We start from the raw sequence: 18,173 nt of genomic DNA, 5'->3' as shown, positions 1-18,173 counted from the left end.
CACGCCTCTGAAGCGGAGCTGCCCTGAGAAGGACTCTGGTATTGAACAAGAAGATGTATGATGCAACTCACTCATGATGACACCTTTTAAAATCTATGGCACAAAGGCCTTTTAAACTTCCCCCTTATGTATAACATCCTCTCTTCAACTTCCTCCTTGTTCTTGAGTTTTATATTTAGGAAGCCGGTAGGCTTGTGAAGGGGCCTGAGCGGGTGCCCCAAGGGAAACTCCGCAATCAGTACAGTTTCCTTTTTAATACAAGGATTCCCCTAACCAGGCACCCACCGTCCCCTGCCCCTGATCCTTCCTCTTTCAGGTAAAGGCTGGCGGTGATTCATAGCTTGTGACACCATCAGCCTATCACCTCTCTCAGAGATGCGGTTTCCTGACCGTCAGGAGCTAACTGGAGAAGGAAGGACTCATCTGTCTGGACTGTCTGCAAGATTACAGCTGGTAGACAGCAGACAGCCCCTTCTCCTCATCACTAAAACCACCACCTGGCTTCCCTGTAAAAGCTGGAGGTGTGAGTTCACTACTTTTCCCTGGATACCTCCTTGGTATGCAAGTATATATGAAGAAACTTCTGCTTTTCTCTTGTAAAGAAAGAAAAAAAGAGGGAGGTGCAAAATAAATGTGTTTCATGAACAGAACTGACTGTTTGCGTCCAGGTGGGAGTGGATCTGTGCCCGATCTATAACAGAAACATGTCTGATTTCTCTGTGGTTCAGGGCAGATCCGTGGGCAGGTGGGCCGCTAACAGGCAGCATCATGAGGAAGCCTTTAGACCCATGTCATGGGACAGCCAGGAAACAAATTCCAAAAATGCGGCCAAACAGGGAACCAGGTGGGAAGGCTCCGGAGTCAGAAAGACATGGGTGGATGTTTTGGTTCCAGTATTTATTACAGGGGTTTTCCTTGGAGAAATTCCTTGGCCTTGCTGGGCCTTGGTTTCCCCATCTGTATTACTGTATGTCTCTTTCATGGGGTTCCTGAAGGGAAATGCGATAACTTCACGAGCATGTGGATGACAGGGCCCACACACGGTGGGTCTCTGCTGTCTCTGACCCCATGTGGGAGCAGGGTGTCTGTGTGGTGAAACAGGGGGCTGTTTCACAGGAGAGCACATGAGAGGCTGTCGTGGGGCGCTGTGATGGACAGAGTCTTTCATCTCTCCCGAGGGTAGCGGGTGCTGTCACACTCAGGGCCACGGCGCAGACAAGGGCAGGCAGGCCAGGGCCCATCAGGGGAGAGTCTGCACTTCAGGATATTTTCTAAGTGCAACTGCCTTGCAGTGTCTGACTCTGTGTGATCCCATGGATTTATTATAGCTTGCCAGACACCTCTGTCCATGCGATTTCCTACCTTCCAAAAATAATACGACAACTTTATTTCAACAAGGTTTTGTCTGCCAAACACATTTCCTTAGGAAGACGACTTTAATATTATCTAAGCATACATGCCAAGTCACTTCAGTCGTGTCTGACTCTTTGGGACCCTATGGACTGTAGTCCACCAGGCTCTTCTGTCCATGGAATTCTCCAGGTGAGAATACTAGAGTGGGTTGCCATGCCCTTCTCCAGGGGATCTTCCCAACCCAGGTATTGAACCCAGGTATCCTGCATTGCAGGCAGATTCTTTACCACTAGTGCCACCTGGGAACCCCCAATATTATATAAGAGTGCTTTATAACTGGAATGCCAACGGTAGGCAAATCAATGAGGACCACTGATAATATTCTGTTCCCAAGGCATTTATAAGTATTTACAGTTCTGACATACTTTGGTGTAAACAATGTCTTTCCACAAAGTCTAAAGAATTTATCCCATCTCTGTCAGAGAAATCGCAGGTTCTGATCTGAACTAATTTTTATTCTTACTGAGTATCTAATTCTCAGCTGAAGAGTATCAGTTTTCTTTGCATGCTTTGATGTTCCTTTCCCCAAAGAAAATGTGCTGAAATGTGAGAATTACAGCAAAGTGCTCAAAAAAGGGTGGCTCAGACTTGAAAGGCTCTCTTTTGATGTCTAAAGATAAAAAGTACCCCCTACCTGGATCACGTGGTCATCGCTTGTGATTTCTATGGCTTCATGACAGTGGTCTAATGCTGTAAACACTGAATTACAGGCCCTGAAAGTTGCAAAAGATTCATGTTAGTTCTGCGGGAAAACCATGAGCATTTCATCTGTTAACTTATCAAAGTAGACAGTTCCTCAGATTCATTAAAACCAAGTAACTTTTGATATTCTGTTTGGGAGGAAAGAAAAAAAGAAACCTACCCTTTCAAGCAAAATAAACAAACAATAGCAGGTACTTCTACGTATAGCATACAAAGAGAAGAAAGCTATCCAGCCAATTGTCACAGGTCATGCAATGACCTCTGTGTGTGCTGGAGGAAACCTTCACACTGACAAGGAAAGAGACACGCCGAAGCCGGTCTCAGAGGCCCCCGAGCTCCGCGCCAGTGACGTTCTGCTGTTCCTTTCACAGCACTGTCATGGAGAGGTCCCGTCCCCATCAGCTTGGAAAACCTAACTAAGCCCATATTGGATCTGAGGTATTCTGGCCTTTTGCAACAGACATAGAAACTTTTTTTTTTCTTTTCTTACTTTGATGACCTTAGTTAGGAAGCCTTTATGGTACTTTGCTTTCAACTATACCCACCGTCTGATGAAAGGCAAAGAGGGCAGAATTCCTCTTGCCTGGTTCATTTTACAGGTCTCCAGGTGGGCACTATTCTTGATGACCTTCCTTGCATATCTGGAATATTTAAAATCATTCCAATTTCTCACGTAACATTCTAGCTACCTTACAACCTAGAGCAACTCCAAATACAGTAAGCTCCTTACCATCTAACTCAAGCAGAATGTGCCTAGTTTCTAGAGTGTCCTTATTCATGCTGGCTGTTTAAACAAGTCCAGTGAAGGCTTTCTTACACCTTAACCCCACAAAAAATGTTAATTTACTAGACAGATGTTTCTTCTCATAAAACAAACTCTTAAAACACTATTCATTTTTCTCTCATAGAGCATCTAACTGCCATTCTACTTTGAACTGTTTACAAGGCAGAGAGTAGAAAAAAACTGGGTGAAACTTGGTTTGGTATTTTGCCAGTTATGGGACCCTGGGCAAAGTTTTCTCTTTGCTGGCTCCCAGTTTCCTTATCTATAAAATGAAGTGAAGTGTTAGTTGACCACTTGAAGTGTTAGTTGTCTGATTCTTTGTGACCCCAGGGACTGTGGCCCACCAGGCTCCTCTGTCCATGGAATTCTCCAGGCAAGACTACTGGAGTGGGTTGCCATGTCCTTCTCCGGGGGATCTTCCCAACCCAGGTATTGAACTTGGGTCTCCTACATTGCTGGCAGATTCTTTCAATTTTGTTTTAAGAATCAACATAGATAGTTTATGTGAGCTATGTCTCAAAGTACTTGGGACAATATAAGATTTCAAGACATAGTACTTAATATTATTTGCAAGATCTCAGAATAATTCTTTGTTCTCTAAAGACTTCAAAGGCTGTTGGTGGGAAGAAAAGTTAATCATAACCCATATTTTCTCACGAGTGTATCTGAAACATCAAGCCAAGAACTGCTTTCAATAGTAGCAAGGCAACCTTCATGGAAAATGAAGGATTTTAGTCCATTGACGGGTTGTGTTCCTGTCACTGCAGAGATGAAGACGCCAGTGTGGGAGTCTTCAATAAGTACAGTAAGTACTTACAGTAAGTAATCGTGATGGAGGTGAGCGGAAGAGAACATAAACCCCACTCCACCAAGATGCCCAATAGGGTAAGGCATTTTCATATTCAAATTGTTCCAAGCTATGTTTCTCAAAAAACTGGAAACAGAAGTTCTGTGTCAACCATATGACACAGAACTATCATATGACCCAGCAATTCCACTCCTGGGTATACATCCATAAAAAACAAACACACCAATTCAAAAACATACATATGCCCCAATATTCATAATAGCATTATTCACAATAACCAAGACATGGAAACAACGTAAGTACCCATTGACAGATGAATGGATAAAGATGTGGTGTAGATATACAATGGAATATTACTCAGACACAAAAAGAACAAAATTTTACCATTTGCAGCACAACATGGATGGACTTGGTGGGCGTTACGCTAAGTGAGATAAGTCAGAAAGACAAACACTATGATATCACTTATATGTGGAACCAAAAAAAGCAACAAACCAGTGAATACAACAAAAGCAAATTCACAGATATAGAGTACAAACTAGTGGTTACCATTGGGGAGAGGGGAGAAAGAGGTACAAACTGTTAGGTATAAAATAAGCTGTAGGGATATATTGTATAATAATATTTTATAATAACTATAAATGGAGCATAATCTTTCAAAATTATGAATCACTATATTGTAACATAGGGGCTTCCCCAGTAGCTCAGATGGTAAAGAATCTGCCTGCAATGCAGGAGACCGCAGTCTGATTCCTGGGTTGGGAGGATCCCCTGGAGGAGGACATGGCAACCCACTCCAGTATTCTTGGGTTTCCCTGGTGGCTCAGCTGGTAAAGAATCCGCCTGCAATGCGGGAGACCTGGGTTCAACCCCTGGGTTGGGAGGATCCCCTGGAGGAGGACATGGCAGCCCACTCCAGTATTCTTGCCTGGAGAATCCCATGGACAAAGGAGCCCAGTGGGCTACAGTCCATGGGGTCGCAAAGAGTTGGACACGACTGAGCGACTAAGCACAGCACATATTGTAACATGTGGTACAACAGGTATACTTCAATTAAAACAAAAAATAAAGTAAGTGGCTACAGCCGACCAACTGTGAGTTGTGTACTGTCCTGCTAGCAAGGCAGTGTTTGTAAACACGATCATGTAAAACATGAAAAAGAATCAAGGAGGACTTTAAAATCGTTACCAAAGTCATCACTGCACCACGTCTTACGAAGAAGCAAGCAGAGCGAGTCTCATCGCAAGTGCGCTCAGGCCTTTGGGTCCAGCACCCAGCCCAGCACCACAGGAAAGCGAGCCGTGTCTCCAGCAGTCCCACACGGAAAAGATGGTCTGTGTGGGCCAGTCCCTCAGCTCTGGGAGCTGGATAATGAAGTGCTAACACATCTGATCAGATGACACATTCCCCTCGCACCCAAGCATTTTCTTAAAGTACCTGTGAGGCTCAATTAAGTATGTAACAGCGACTTCCCAGTATGATTGTTTCTGTCAATTCAAGAGACTGCTTTCATACACGATCTTAGCTCCAGCTGCCAAAATGCACCTATCAGATGCTCACTATAAAGCATATACTCTCCGGTGAGTATCATGCCCAATGGAACAAAGCAGATTTTTATCAATAGTTAAAGTGAAAATATGTTGGCAGGACCAGCAGAATACTGTCCGCGGCAACGAATGGTATGGGACTGCCATGTGTAGATCTAGGCTTTAACTCAATTTGGCTGATGGTTCTGTTTAAATAAACCTGTAGCAAAATGAAGTAATTACTTTGAATCATGTTCCTGGAGTTTGAGAATTAAATTTCCTGCATTAATTATTAATATTCTTCACATAGAAGAAATTTAGCTTAATTTTTCTGTTCTTACGAGCCATATAACACAGCAATGCGAATGTATTTTTGTAGTCTTCAGGTTGAGAAGTTGAAAAATTAGAAAAAGCTCCAGAGAAACAGAATATTGTTGTGAAAACCCAAGAAGTGATGGTAATGTAACCATTTCCCCTTCATCTTCTTAGTTGTCCCTGAAGGTCCACATGGAGAAGGTAAATATCACAAAGCTATGATAAACCTAGACAGCATATTAAAAAGCAGAGACATTACTTTGCCTGCAAAGGTCCGTATAGTCAAAGCTATGATTTTTCCAGTAGTCATGTACGGATGTGAGCGTATGGATGGAAAATAAAGAAGGCTGAGGGCTGAAGAACTGATGCTTTCAAATTGTGATGTTGGAGAAGACTCTTGAGAGTCCCTTGGACTGCAAGGAGATCAAACAAGTCAGTTCTAAAGGAAATCAACCCTGACTATTCATTGGAAGGACTGATGCTGAAGCTGAAGCTCCAATACTTTGGCCACCTGAGGCAAAGAGCCGACTCATGGGAAAAGACCCTGATGCTGGCAAAGATGGAAGGCAGGAGAAGAAGGGGACGACAGAGGATGAGATGGTTGGATGGCATCACTGATTCAATGGACATGGGTTTGAGCAAGCTCTGGGAGATGGTGAAGGACAGGGACGCCTGCATGCTGCTGTCCATGGGGTCACAGACAGTCTGACACGACGGAGCAACTGAACAACAGGTAGAAAGTCTACAGGGAACACAGTGCTATGACGGCGTGCAGAGCGCGTCCGACTTAACACAGGGTGCCTGGACTCTGCTCCAGCACTGGCGCCCCCATATCAGGGACTCGCGACCGTGCCAAGAGTCTCCCTGGCTTTCAGTGTTTCCTCTGACAATGGTGCTGGGGTGGCTGGGTTACATGATCTCTTGTGTTCCTAACAAAGGGACTCTAGAATCTGTTCCAACAAAACATGCACACCCCTCTGAGATACACACGCTGAGGCTGTAGAACCTGGGTAGGACGGATTGCGCAAGGTGGGTGCCGTGAAGGGCGAAGGTTCTGGACACAAACTCACAGGCCAGCAGGAGTGTGGAAGTGGCAGGGCGGGAGTCATGGACGCGCTGCCAGCCAGCACCGCCCCTGGGCAGCAATGCAGCGCAGGCTGGGTACTAACCATCACAGCTCGGTTTCTACTCCCGTCACACGGCTGTCACGCAGAGCCCACGTGAGGACAAAGTGCTCTACAAACATCGGCTGGTAATGAGAGGTGTAGTGTTCTACAGAATACCGAGGTTTGCGCATCAGGAGTTGATTCTTTCTAAAAGGGAGGACTGCTACTGTCTTAAGACTTGGAGTAAAATAAACTGATCCGGGCGTAAGCCTTAGATGATGGGTATCAGACTGCCTAATGACAAAACAATAGCTCACCCTTCATTAGTGTAAACTCACAGTCCATAGGGTTGGACATGACTGAAGCGACTTAGCACGCACATCAGCTTAAACTTCCAATAAATACCCAAATCCTACTGATATTTTGGTTAACATAGTTCTTTTCATGATAAAGAAGCACACGAACATAAGTGATAAATGGTCATCAGTTCTCCCTTGTCTCCCTAGCCATTTCCCCTTTCATGAATTCTTCTGTTCAATAAAGCGATCCACCACATGTACACAGAAGTATGATTCTGTTCTATCTTTAAAAGTTATTCTCATATAATGGAATTTCTAGATTAGGTATCTTATGTTTGATTACATGACCTTTTTTCTTGGTTAAGTAAGTATGGTCACCATCCACGAAGACTGGACAGAAGTGTCTGCCTTCAACATCCAGTATTATCCATGCAGCACAGCGTGTCCTTGCTGAATGCTAGTAATGTCACATATTTAGCTGCAGCTGGGGGTGGAATTGCAGGGGAAAGTATTATATAATTAGACTATAATTATTCTGGCATTGTATAACACAGAGCCTCATTTCCCCTATCAACAGCAAGTCACAGAGTTGCCTGTCAGCCCCTGGGGTGCAGGTAGATGGTTTAGATGTCCTGAAGTACCCTAAGGAGCTGGAGAGACCACGGAGGGTCACGGTCTCTCCCATCCACTAGGCCGAGGAAGAATCAAACCACACACCGCACCGCTACTTCTCCAAAAAACAAGAAGGGAGCTGGAGATAGCTGAGTTCAACCAGCTAAGCAGCATCAGAAGGACCTGACCACTTAGTCCTTCCTCCTCTGTCTTCTCTTGCAGAGACTTGCCTCCCTCCCCACCTGCAGGGGTTGCTCCCCGGCAGGTTGCTTGTGGCTGGGAAGGGAGGCTTCCTATCAGCCAAGCTGAAGCTGGTGCAGAAGATGAGGGGGTCAGGGTTCTGAGTAAACCCACCTTCCTGGGACCGCAGCTGCTGGGCCACATCTGTTCACCAGCGTGACGCAGATTTGGACTAAGAACCCAAGGTATTTCACTATGACCTTTACAGTGAGCCCAACTCTGCAAACCAGCTCCAGTCACTGAGGGGTGAGAAGTCATGGGACTTGCACAGGATTAGGTGCTTAGAACCTTGCCGAGTTCTGAATCTGTGAGTCCTCGAGAAGTTCTCAGTCCCCTGGCTCTGAGCAGATTTCATCAGCACGATAACCTAAAGCCCTTTCCTTCTAGCTCCAGTGCTGCCTGCGGATGTTTATTTCAAATAGCCAGACCTGCCTTCACCCCACTCCCCCGGACGAGGTACCTTCTGACCTCGACCTGTGCCATCACACTTCATGCTGCCTAGGAAAACTCAAGCAGTCATTTAAAATAAAATGAGAGAATCACTGATCAAAGCAATACAGTGCCTGCTGTTCACTTTTGTGGTAGATCATACACTGTTGAAGAATTAAACCAAAATGAAATCTCTCTTTTCCTAATCCTATTTATTGTGAAAACATCTAAAATAAAAGTACAAAGTCTTTTTCACTCTCCATAAAAACAGAAGCGACCCCCAGGAATGAAAACAATTAAAGTACGGTTAAAAATCATAAATTGTTGTAGTAAAGGCAATGTGGTTTCCCTAAGAAATTCTATGAAGTTCCCTGAAGCTAATAAATATATGGATACAAAGAAACCAAGGGATTCATCTTCCTTACCAAAGAACTCCCACTGGTTTGAGATTCTCAATTGTTTAAGACTGCAAAAGGGACTGTTTACCCCCACACTTTACCTCTTAGAGCTCTCTAGCCACCAAACAGTTGACTTCCCTGACCAGAGTGAACCGCAGAAGAGCCTGTCTCTGTGGGTTCATGCCCATCCATTTTTCTTTCGAGGGACAGAGGATGGCCCAGAAAAGTTAAATTTAGAAAGGGTCTTGTTCTTTTTGAAAGCAAATTCAGTAATCAAGGTAAGAAACAGAACCATTTCAAAGCGATGCTGTCTTATTTATTTTTCACTGAGTCTGAAAGCCCGGCAGGCTTTCAACCATGTGGTTGCACAGAGTCGGACATGACTGAAGCAAGGCAGCACGCACGCACACCTTGAAAGCTAGGTGACCCTCAGTGGGCTGCAGAGAGAAGCCAGGGCCCCTCTGGCATCCTGCAGCCTGCAGCCCCTTGAGACTGGCCTCTCAGGGGCTACAAGCTGCCAAGAGCCTCTTCTTTCCCCTGCTCTCTCTGCTCATAGGGACAGGTTGAAGAAATCAGGGTCCTGAGAGTGTGCCAGAGCAGAGCCTGAGCAAAACCAGGCATGGGCTAGAACTCAGCTGTTTCAAGAAGCCCCAGAAGGAAAGCATCCTACCATGCAGACACCGAGAGAATCCATTTATCTCAGAAGTGAGCACCACAGAGCAGCTTAGAGCATCAGACATGCACACAGAGACCTCAAAACATTCTTGAAGAAACCTCATGCATACTGAGGCCACAAGCAGGTCTCAGGAAACTGCTATCACAAATAGGTCACAGTTACCGTAGTTAGCATAATAAATATACCCCAAGTAGGAATTTATAAATGTTGTGAGTACTAAGTACTAATCCTCAAAGGCTATTCTTAATCTCCATATAATTGTACAGAAGTTAAACAGTACTTTTCCTAGGGTATAATTTTTAAACTGCAATAAATAGTGGAAAATACTGTCAAAAGAAGAAATGCTTCCAATTTATTTCATTATGCCAAAGGGCTCCCAGTTTAGATTCTCTCTTTTAGCAGCTACCATCACTTGTTCAATAGCTTCAGAATCTCTGGGGTTCTGCTGTGACCCTCAGCCTGAGGATAGACAAGCTTGGCTACCGAACAGTTAACCTCATGTTCATCCTATTTTGCTACATACCTTAATTTGAACTGTGAGCGAACTTCCCCATGTTCTATTTGAATCAGTTCATTGTAGCAAGCGATTATGCTGCTGTTCTCCATAAATCTCTGGGGGGAAAAAGCAAAGATAATACATAAGACGCATACAATTACTTCTTAAACAGTTAAAAAAGGCTTGTGTCTCCAACCTCAGGTAACTTTGTTGTATAAGACAACTAGTAAGGAAGAAGAGATGAAATAAAACAGCTGTCAGATGTTTGAAATGCCTGTCTAAATGTATACGAAACAAGAAAGCAGATAATATTGTACAGTTAACTACACCAAAGACGGGGAGAAGTTCATTATGAACATTCACAGGAAAATAAACACACAAGGGTTAGAACACCTCCCCAGCCTTGCTGATTACTGAAGCATCTGGGCTGCTGCTGCCCTGGGGAAGGTCTTCTGAAACCTGAGCCTGGATGCCTTCACTATGCGTACACTGAGTGATGTCTGCTGGAGGGAAGAGGTGGTCTTTGCTGCTTTCCTCATTTGAGAGCCTCACACTCCTCCCTCCCCCGTGTCTGCCTCTTTCACACACACACACACACACACACACTTCCACATATCTAGCGAGGATGGCACCTCCCTGGGGAACACCGGCGAAGCCCCCCCACTCTCCCTGTGCCTCTGGTCCCGCTATCCCAGGAAGAAGCTGGGAAAGGCTAAGAACAGAAGGGGAACCATGAAGACACATGGAGGGAAATACTTTCTACTTGCAAAACAAAGTCAAATATGGTGAAGTTTTGGTTGAGCTTCTGGGCAGCTGGAGATTACATGTCAGTCTGTATCTGAGCTCTGAGCAGTGTCAGGTGATGCTTCATAAAGCACAAAAAATGATCATAATAAAATAAGTTCTTGAAAAGGATGAGATAAACAGATACATTTCTTTTTGAAAACATTAATTTTAAAGTGTATAAAATGTAGAAAAATATAAAGAAAAATCTCCAAATCACTGATAATGCCATAAGGCTAGAGATATCATTAATTTTGATTTATTTACCTTAGACTTTTATTATATCTCTGTGTATGTGGATATATTTTATACACATATGCTTATACATATACAAATGCTTATACATATACAAATGATGTTATATTTTCAATTTCATAGCCGAGTAGTAATTTTTTATGATTCTTATTTTCCTTTAGGTCTCCTAAGAACTTTCAGTGTGGTAAAGATCAGCCTTCCGGTAGGTGACAGTTTCTAAACACTGGAGTGCTTTGTCTGCATGTAACTGACACTCAGTGAGTGTTTCATAGACTGAAGGCAGCAGGAAAATCTTTTGGGAATTTTAAGACTATAGTTAATGCAAAAATCTGAAATAAAGTGAGTGAACCAAGAACAGTGGTCCTCAAACTTCAACACGCTAAGAATAACGTGGATGTTTGGTTAAAATGCAGATTCCCGGACCCTGCTTCCAGAAATGAAGGCATGTGTCTTTAGCACAGTATTTCTCCACACACTCAGGTGTGATGCTGCCAACATGCAGTGTACGTTCTCAGGACAGGAGCAGGAGAAGCAGAGTCTTCACTGATTTTTCACACTTACTTGACCGCAGCAGCCTTCTGTCATGGACAGCTCGTAAGAGCTTTGGACCACTAGCATTCCTTGAAACAGTTTGGGAAATATGACTTTGGTGGACCAGGTGTGGAGTTGGCAGTTAAACACCATAGATTTGCATCTTGACTTGTTTTGAGCATGAGCTCTGCAAGCTAGTCATTTTGAGTCTGTCTCCTCTTCCACAAAAATAGAGAAAATACCAAACCTCTCATCTGTAGATGAGGATCAAGTCAATCACCTAGAATGGAGTCTGACAAATAATAAGTCTTCGTTCCCCACGTCTCCCTCCATAAGACACCTCTGCAGGGAGGAACTGTCTGATCACTGTATCCTTGACACGCCGAGCACACTGCCTCTCAGGGCCCAGGCTCCCTGAACACCTACTGAATGAACTAGTACTGATGTACCTTGTAATGATTCTACTTGGAATGATGTCATGTAAACATCATTCCAAATAGAAAAAGTAGTACACGAAGGTTGACACAAAAACCAGCTGCAATGGCCCTCTGCTAAGATGCTCTTTCTAGAAGGCTCAGAGTAGAAGGCCATGCGGTCGGCCACTGGCTCACACATAGCTACACAGGCGTCGAGCAGAGCTGCTGTGGAATACTTGATGGTACGATGTGTTCCTGGATCCCCATTTAAGACCCACCAACTGAAGCACTGGCCAATTAGCTAGTAACACAGAGCTGAGTTTCAGCAGATGATTTAATACCAGCAAAATAACTCAGAGGTGGGAAACAACTTCACGGAAAGCAAGAAGAATAGCTGGCATATTTGGAAGGGTGCTTGGGTACAAAGTTGCCAGAGACAAGATTTTGCCCAAAAAAGGAGACCACGTGGGGAGCAGCCTCAGCCGATTTTGTGCCATAGTAACTCAGGATGGGAAACCTGGCAGGTGTGGTGTGCTTCTCTGGGAAAGAGCCCCAACTACTTGGGGGCACCCTGACCTGGCTGGCAAATGGCCTTGATCAGGCCCAGGACTAAAGAATAGGTGGCCCTTGATGGTTACTGCTTTTCATGCTTTCACAAAGGGCTTCATTCACCTTGGCTGCCTGCAGAAAGTAGTGCTGTATCTAGATAGAGAAACAAAACCTACCAGAGCAGCAGACAGGTTACAAAAAGAATAAAAAGGAGCAACTGTATCATCCCTCCTAAATTTACTCAGCAGCATTTGCACCCAAAGCAGACAGGTGTGTCTCCTAAGCTTTTCTCTGAGCAGACACACAATCTCAGCCAGCCAGACAAGATGCACCACTCCAAACACGATCAGTCTCCACACCAGCTGGTTGGAAGCAGGCTCAGTGAACTAAAAGCTGAATTCCAAAAGGACACTCAACAGCACACACGGCAACAGGGGCTCGTCGCCACACCCCGTGGGGTGTCGTGTCTTCCCCAACCTGCTCCGGGTAATGGCGAGGACCTCCCTGCTCATATTCTGAGAGGCCCTGCCTCAGACGTGAAGGACAGGGATGGGCTAGGGTGCAGAGGTGGTCCACATTCCACAGCAGATTTATGAACACCAGTCACTTCTCAGAAAATGAGTAAGTAAAGACGTTCCCACAGCAAGACTTCTCAGATGACTTTCCTTGTGCAACTCTCCATTCTGAAGCTCAGAAGCACCGTCTCATTAAGATGGGGCAGCACACAAGAAGAGCATCCAGAAGCGAGTGCCAGCCTTTGAGGGTGTGATGACGGACAGGAGGCAGGTGTCAGGGGTGAGTGACGGGGCTGAGCAGAACCGATCAATCCTGTCGCACGCGAATCTCGGCACTCCCTTCGATGTTTTAATAGCACTGTTACTTCCCCACAGAAGCACACTGAAGCCCAAAAGAATGGCATCCCAAGGGCAATTTCTGCTTCTCTAGGATTGACGACGAAGAATTTTTTGAAACTAGGAGAGGTTTTTTTGACCTAGAGAGCGAAATACCCATTGCTTAAAGCACCCAAAGGAATTCTCATAATTCACAAGGCTCTGGTGGTCTCCTGTTTTTGAAGGAAAAGGATGCATCACACCGTCTGTCTGAGATTCAGGTTACCCCGATCACGGGACACCGAGACACCAGGTAAACCTAGTTATCTAGTTTGGTGGTAAGTCTCCTTAATCAATCTTAATCTTCTAGTCGAGCATCAGTGTTATTCATGTAGTTGTCACAGATTTTTTCTTCGCTGTTGTTTTTGGTTTAAAGCAGCAGCTCACAAGCTGCCTAAGTCAGCTGTTGATCTCTACTCTATTTTTTCCAGAGGGTAATCTTTTATTTTTTAATAGAAGAAATAGATGCTTGTTATTAAAAAAAATCAAGTTGTGTATAAAGTGAGGTCCTCCACAATTTCTCTGTGAGGATCTGTAATACCTTAATCTTCTGAAATATATTCCCTGTAAGGAGCCATATTCTGATGCTCTTTCTCCACCCTTTTCTTCTCTCTCAAACTGGCCCCATCACGTGGCCTTCCATCTGCACGCACATGGCCTCACCTCCAAGCAAACCTTCAGACTGCCCCTACCCTGAGCTACTGGTAAGCCTCTAGAGCTTGTTAAGTTTCCTTGAGTAAGCAGTCTTCATCTTCAAATTGAATATCAGGGTTACTCATGGAGCCATCACTCAGATTCTTCTTTGCTGACATGTATGGTTTCAACGAGGAGTTCCCCGGATGCTGCTGGAATCAGGGGCCTCTGTCCGGGGTGTAAGCTCTGGCTGGGCCCTGATTGCCATGGAGTGCAGCGTGCCGATCTAGGGGACTACGGATAATCACATACACACATGCTAACTGGTTTAAGTGGGATTGCTTTGGGACTACAAAATTCTGACCTGATATAGTAAGACAGATTTTTAGCTATTACATATCCATTGCTAAGATAAATGAAGTTATGAGAGAAAAAGGGAAAGAGCCTGGCCAGCAGACGCTTGTCACCCACCACGAGAACAGTCTTCCCTCCCAATCCTGGGGCTGAACGTCTGCGCCAAGAGGCACGGCCGCATCTGTGCCAGTTCGTCCTTTACGTACCCTGTTGAAGCCTGCGTGCAGAAGGGGGAGGACAGAGGCCTCTTCATAGTTGTCGGATCTGCAACAGAGCAGAAAATGTGGTCACTCAACAGATGCAACCAGGGTTCCTCACACTGAGGTGCTGAGAGAGCGAGGAGGAAGCAGGGAGCTGGCTCCAAGAGCGGCTTCCTGGCCAGCACACGCCTGCAGCAGGCACCTGTCTTGCAGGAAGCCAGACTCCCACGTCTGCCTTTGGATGCAAAAAGAGCAGAGACAGAAGCGGGAACTCCAGCAGCGGGGGTGAGAATTGCAGCGCAGGCGCACACGAGAGGCGCCCTCAGAGCCGGAGCAAATGCACAGGAGCAGCGCATCAAGGGACAAGGTATGGGCGATGCTCGCCCCGCAGACCACTGTACCCTTTGACGCCCCCGAACATTCTGGAAGCACGACTCCCACCCCTAGACCGAGCTGGGTCCAACTCTCAGGAGGACAACTGGCGTTAGAGGCTGCAGCACCCCAGGGCCAACAGGAGGGGAGAGTCATCAGGAGAGCCAAGAGGGAAAAAGATGAAAACTGCTGACTGGCTCTCATTTCATGGGACGGCTTCCTCCACTGAGCCTGCCTCCAGGTCTCAGAGCTGCAGTGTGAGGACAAGGTGGGGATGGGGCCAGCGGATCGGGGAGTCGTGCTGAAGCTCTGCTGCCAGCTTTATAAGACACAGTGTCCCCAAGACAGCCCGCAAGTAACATGGAGCACACGCCGTAGAAATGGGGAAGAAAAATGGGACACTAGGGATTGGCTGGAGAAGCAGACACCTCTGTCTGCCCAGAAATTCCAGGGCATATCTGCCTCGTCACCTATGGCTGAATCCCACCTAGGGAAAAGCTCTTCTCCCTCCCTCTTCAGGAACTCAAGGTTCTACCCTCTCTGGTCAATAAATAAGTAGGGGCACAAAAGGGGCTCCAAAGGTATGAATAATGCCCTACTTCATAAGCTGGGTGGCACAAGCGGCATTAATTTTATGACTGTGCGTGCCAAGTCACTTCAGTCATGTACGACTCTTTGTGACCCCATGGACTGTAGCCCACCAGGCTCCTCTGTCCATGGGATTTCCCAGCCAAGAATACTGTAGTGGGCTGCCATTTCCTCCTCCAGGGGAATCTTCCTGATCCAGGGATTGAACCTGCATTTCTTATGTCTCCTGCATTGGCAGGTGGGTTCTTTACCACTACCCGCCACCTGGGAAGCATTATTAACGTCCTCTATAAATGAAAAATTTAAAAGATAGGGTAAAAAGTGAAAAATCATAACGAGACACAACAAACCACTAAGTACACATTTTTGCTCTATGAGTAGGAAAAAAATGAACGTTTTTGTTTTGGGACCCATGGAATCAGCCAGGCTTGGGAAACGCTATGTGGTCTGGTACCCATGTCAAGGCTCTAAGACCCTGTTCACAGGCCCCAGAAGATAAATTATAAGCAAGGAGGCTGAAGAAGGCTAGTCCCCTCACTCTTTCCCTTGAGATCCTGTCACCACTAACATGGCAAGGTGCTGAGGGCGGTGGGACAGTTTCTTTACATTCCTTGGCTCAGACCCTGTGCTAGGTGTCAGAGTGAAGAGACACAGCTCCTAACAAGACGCTCAAGGAGTCGCAGGTCGGGAGAAGTCTTTGGTTAGGGCAAGCTTGGCAGCCAGGATTTCTTACTGTCCCAAATCGGCCCTGAAATGGATATTTTAAATCTCCCCTTGGGTGGGGCCTGTCTGAGGGAGACTGACACTGTGAGCTGCTGGCCTGCTAGCTCCTCCAGGGCAGAATCTGTGCCAACTACCAGAACGGGGCCAAGTCCAGTCAGTCCTGGGCTCAAATTAAGGTCTTCTTATGCTCTCCAAAGCTAGTGATGGCCATTAAGTGACTACGACACATTTTGATCCTGGCAAAGGGTCTCATCACGTAGGCTGTACACGCAGCTTTTCTCCTTCCCGGTCTCTCATTCTAAGTGCGGGCCACGTCCTACGCGCGGCACAGGGGTTTCTCCTTCCACAATTTCCTACCTGCAGCTCAAGCCCTCTTTTTCCCTTCTAGCACTGGCATTCATCCTTTTGTCCTGCTCCTAGTCACATAACGGTCCTAGCAGAGGCTGCACATTCCTTTTCAGGCAGTGGCTTTAGTGCCAGTTCTCATGGTATAATTCAGTTTTTCTTAAGTGAAAAAACAAGCATTTCCCTATCTCTCTTCTTCAAAGAAAAAAGGTAAGCTGGAACAACATTCTCTTCAGACCTCCTCCTCCCGAGATTTTCTACTCATTTCTAGCATACAGTGAGTAACCATTCTTTTCCTGAGGTGGTAATAGAAATTAGAGAGGATAAAGAGAAAGGCCTGCATATTTCCAGAAACTTGCAAAACAAGGAGAATCCCAAGTAAGATCGAAGACTGCTGGTGTGAGGCCAAAGACCTCCCCCTGCCTCCGCTAGCTCCGAGAATGCGTTACGTCAGAGAAGGTTTCAGGAGGAGCAGCAGTGCTCCCAGCGAGGGGCTGGGGGTGAGCTTACGCTTGTGAGACCACAGCGAGGATCACCGCATGCTCCGAGGGGTTCGTGGCCCGGATTGACCTGAAACGAGAAAGCTCCACGTCAGACCAGGCAATGTGGCCTTGTTCTGCTGACTGACTGACTGCGGGACTTCTTCATAGGGAAAATGGAAGAAAATCAAACATCCCTCTAAAGAAGGAGTCTGAAAACACATGGAAGACAACAAAGGAAGATGCTCTTATGGATTAGGACAATCTCTGTTTTACTAAAAAAAAAAAAAAAAAAAAAAAACACCAACCCCCGCCCCCCCCCACCACCACATCTAAAAGAAATTCCTGGGCAATTCTCCAATAGGTCAGATCTGCCAATGTTCCACTTCAAAAACTGGCAAATTCCACTTAAATTCCATGTTTTCTGATTGAAATTCCACTCTGCAAGGAAACTGGCAGTCCGACAATTCTCTAGTTATCAGTTTGTACTCGGGGAGCTAATTGACTTGGACCTGTTTTTCTTTTAAAATAATAGAAAGTTCAGAAAGTTGATCTTAAAAGAAGGATTGCCAGCAGCTGGACACACAGGTGCAGGTGAAGGTCTTTTAAAAATTGTACAAAGAACCACTCCAATTTTTTGGTTGTACTGTTATTTTTGTTCAAATACTTTAGACAGCTGAGTCATCAACTAGGGCTGAGAAACGATCAACGCAGTAACTGTCACTATAATGATGTCTGTCGTACCATGACCACCTGTCTATCATTTGTTTATTCCCTAGGAATTTAACAGGGTTAAAATACAGAAGAATTTTGAAGTCCAAGAATCTTCCTGGAAACTGTGCTATGCTACAGTTTAGATTCTGGTTTATTCTGGTCAGGGGTCATGAGTCTGATGAATTCTTAATAAAGGGCCACATACTGGAACCTTCATACAAATAAGCATGTTTGTTTCGATCCATCTCCATGGTCTGGCCTCTCCTTATTTCAAGATCCTTCACAAGGGAACCGTCCGCCTTGAGAAGTGAAGGCTCAAGGCTGCTCCTGAGGAATCTGTGAAGCAGCTTATATTTTTTTCTTTCTAGCTCCTGGCATTTCTGCTCTTCATTTTAATGTATTTGCACCAGTGCTCCCCTAGGAACAGCCAGCTCATGCTGCATCACCCTTGTGACTAAATGTCCTTACCTTCCTCTAAAAATGTACCTTCCCATGGTCTGTTCCTTGAGACCTCACTCCATGTGAGGAGAAGGCTCA

At 45.6% G+C, this 18,173-nt stretch overlaps 1 protein-coding gene across 7 annotated transcripts in view; it reads right to left on the bottom strand.

The window, feature by feature from the left end:
* PDE8B (phosphodiesterase 8B) overlaps positions 1-18,173 on the bottom strand; it is a 328,820-nt gene that overhangs the window by 73,729 nt on the left and 236,918 nt on the right. For all 7 annotated transcript variants that reach the window (XM_043470718.1, XM_043470716.1, XM_043470717.1 and 4 more), the window contains 4 exons: positions 16,954-17,013; positions 14,422-14,479; positions 9,832-9,920; positions 2,048-2,126 (listed from right to left, as the gene is read on the bottom strand). In XM_043470718.1, the coding sequence (XP_043326653.1) occupies positions 2,048-2,126; positions 9,832-9,920; positions 14,422-14,479; positions 16,954-17,013 (286 nt within the window). The remainder of the gene's footprint in view (positions 1-2,047; positions 2,127-9,831; positions 9,921-14,421; positions 14,480-16,953; positions 17,014-18,173) is intronic.

Source organism: Cervus canadensis, chromosome 6 (genome assembly GCF_019320065.1).
Source record: "Cervus canadensis isolate Bull #8, Minnesota chromosome 6, ASM1932006v1, whole genome shotgun sequence".
Classification (NCBI taxonomy): domain Eukaryota; kingdom Metazoa; phylum Chordata; class Mammalia; order Artiodactyla; family Cervidae; genus Cervus; species Cervus canadensis.
Note: the sequence above shows the minus strand (reverse complement) of the source record. Positions and strands in the feature narration are given on the sequence as shown.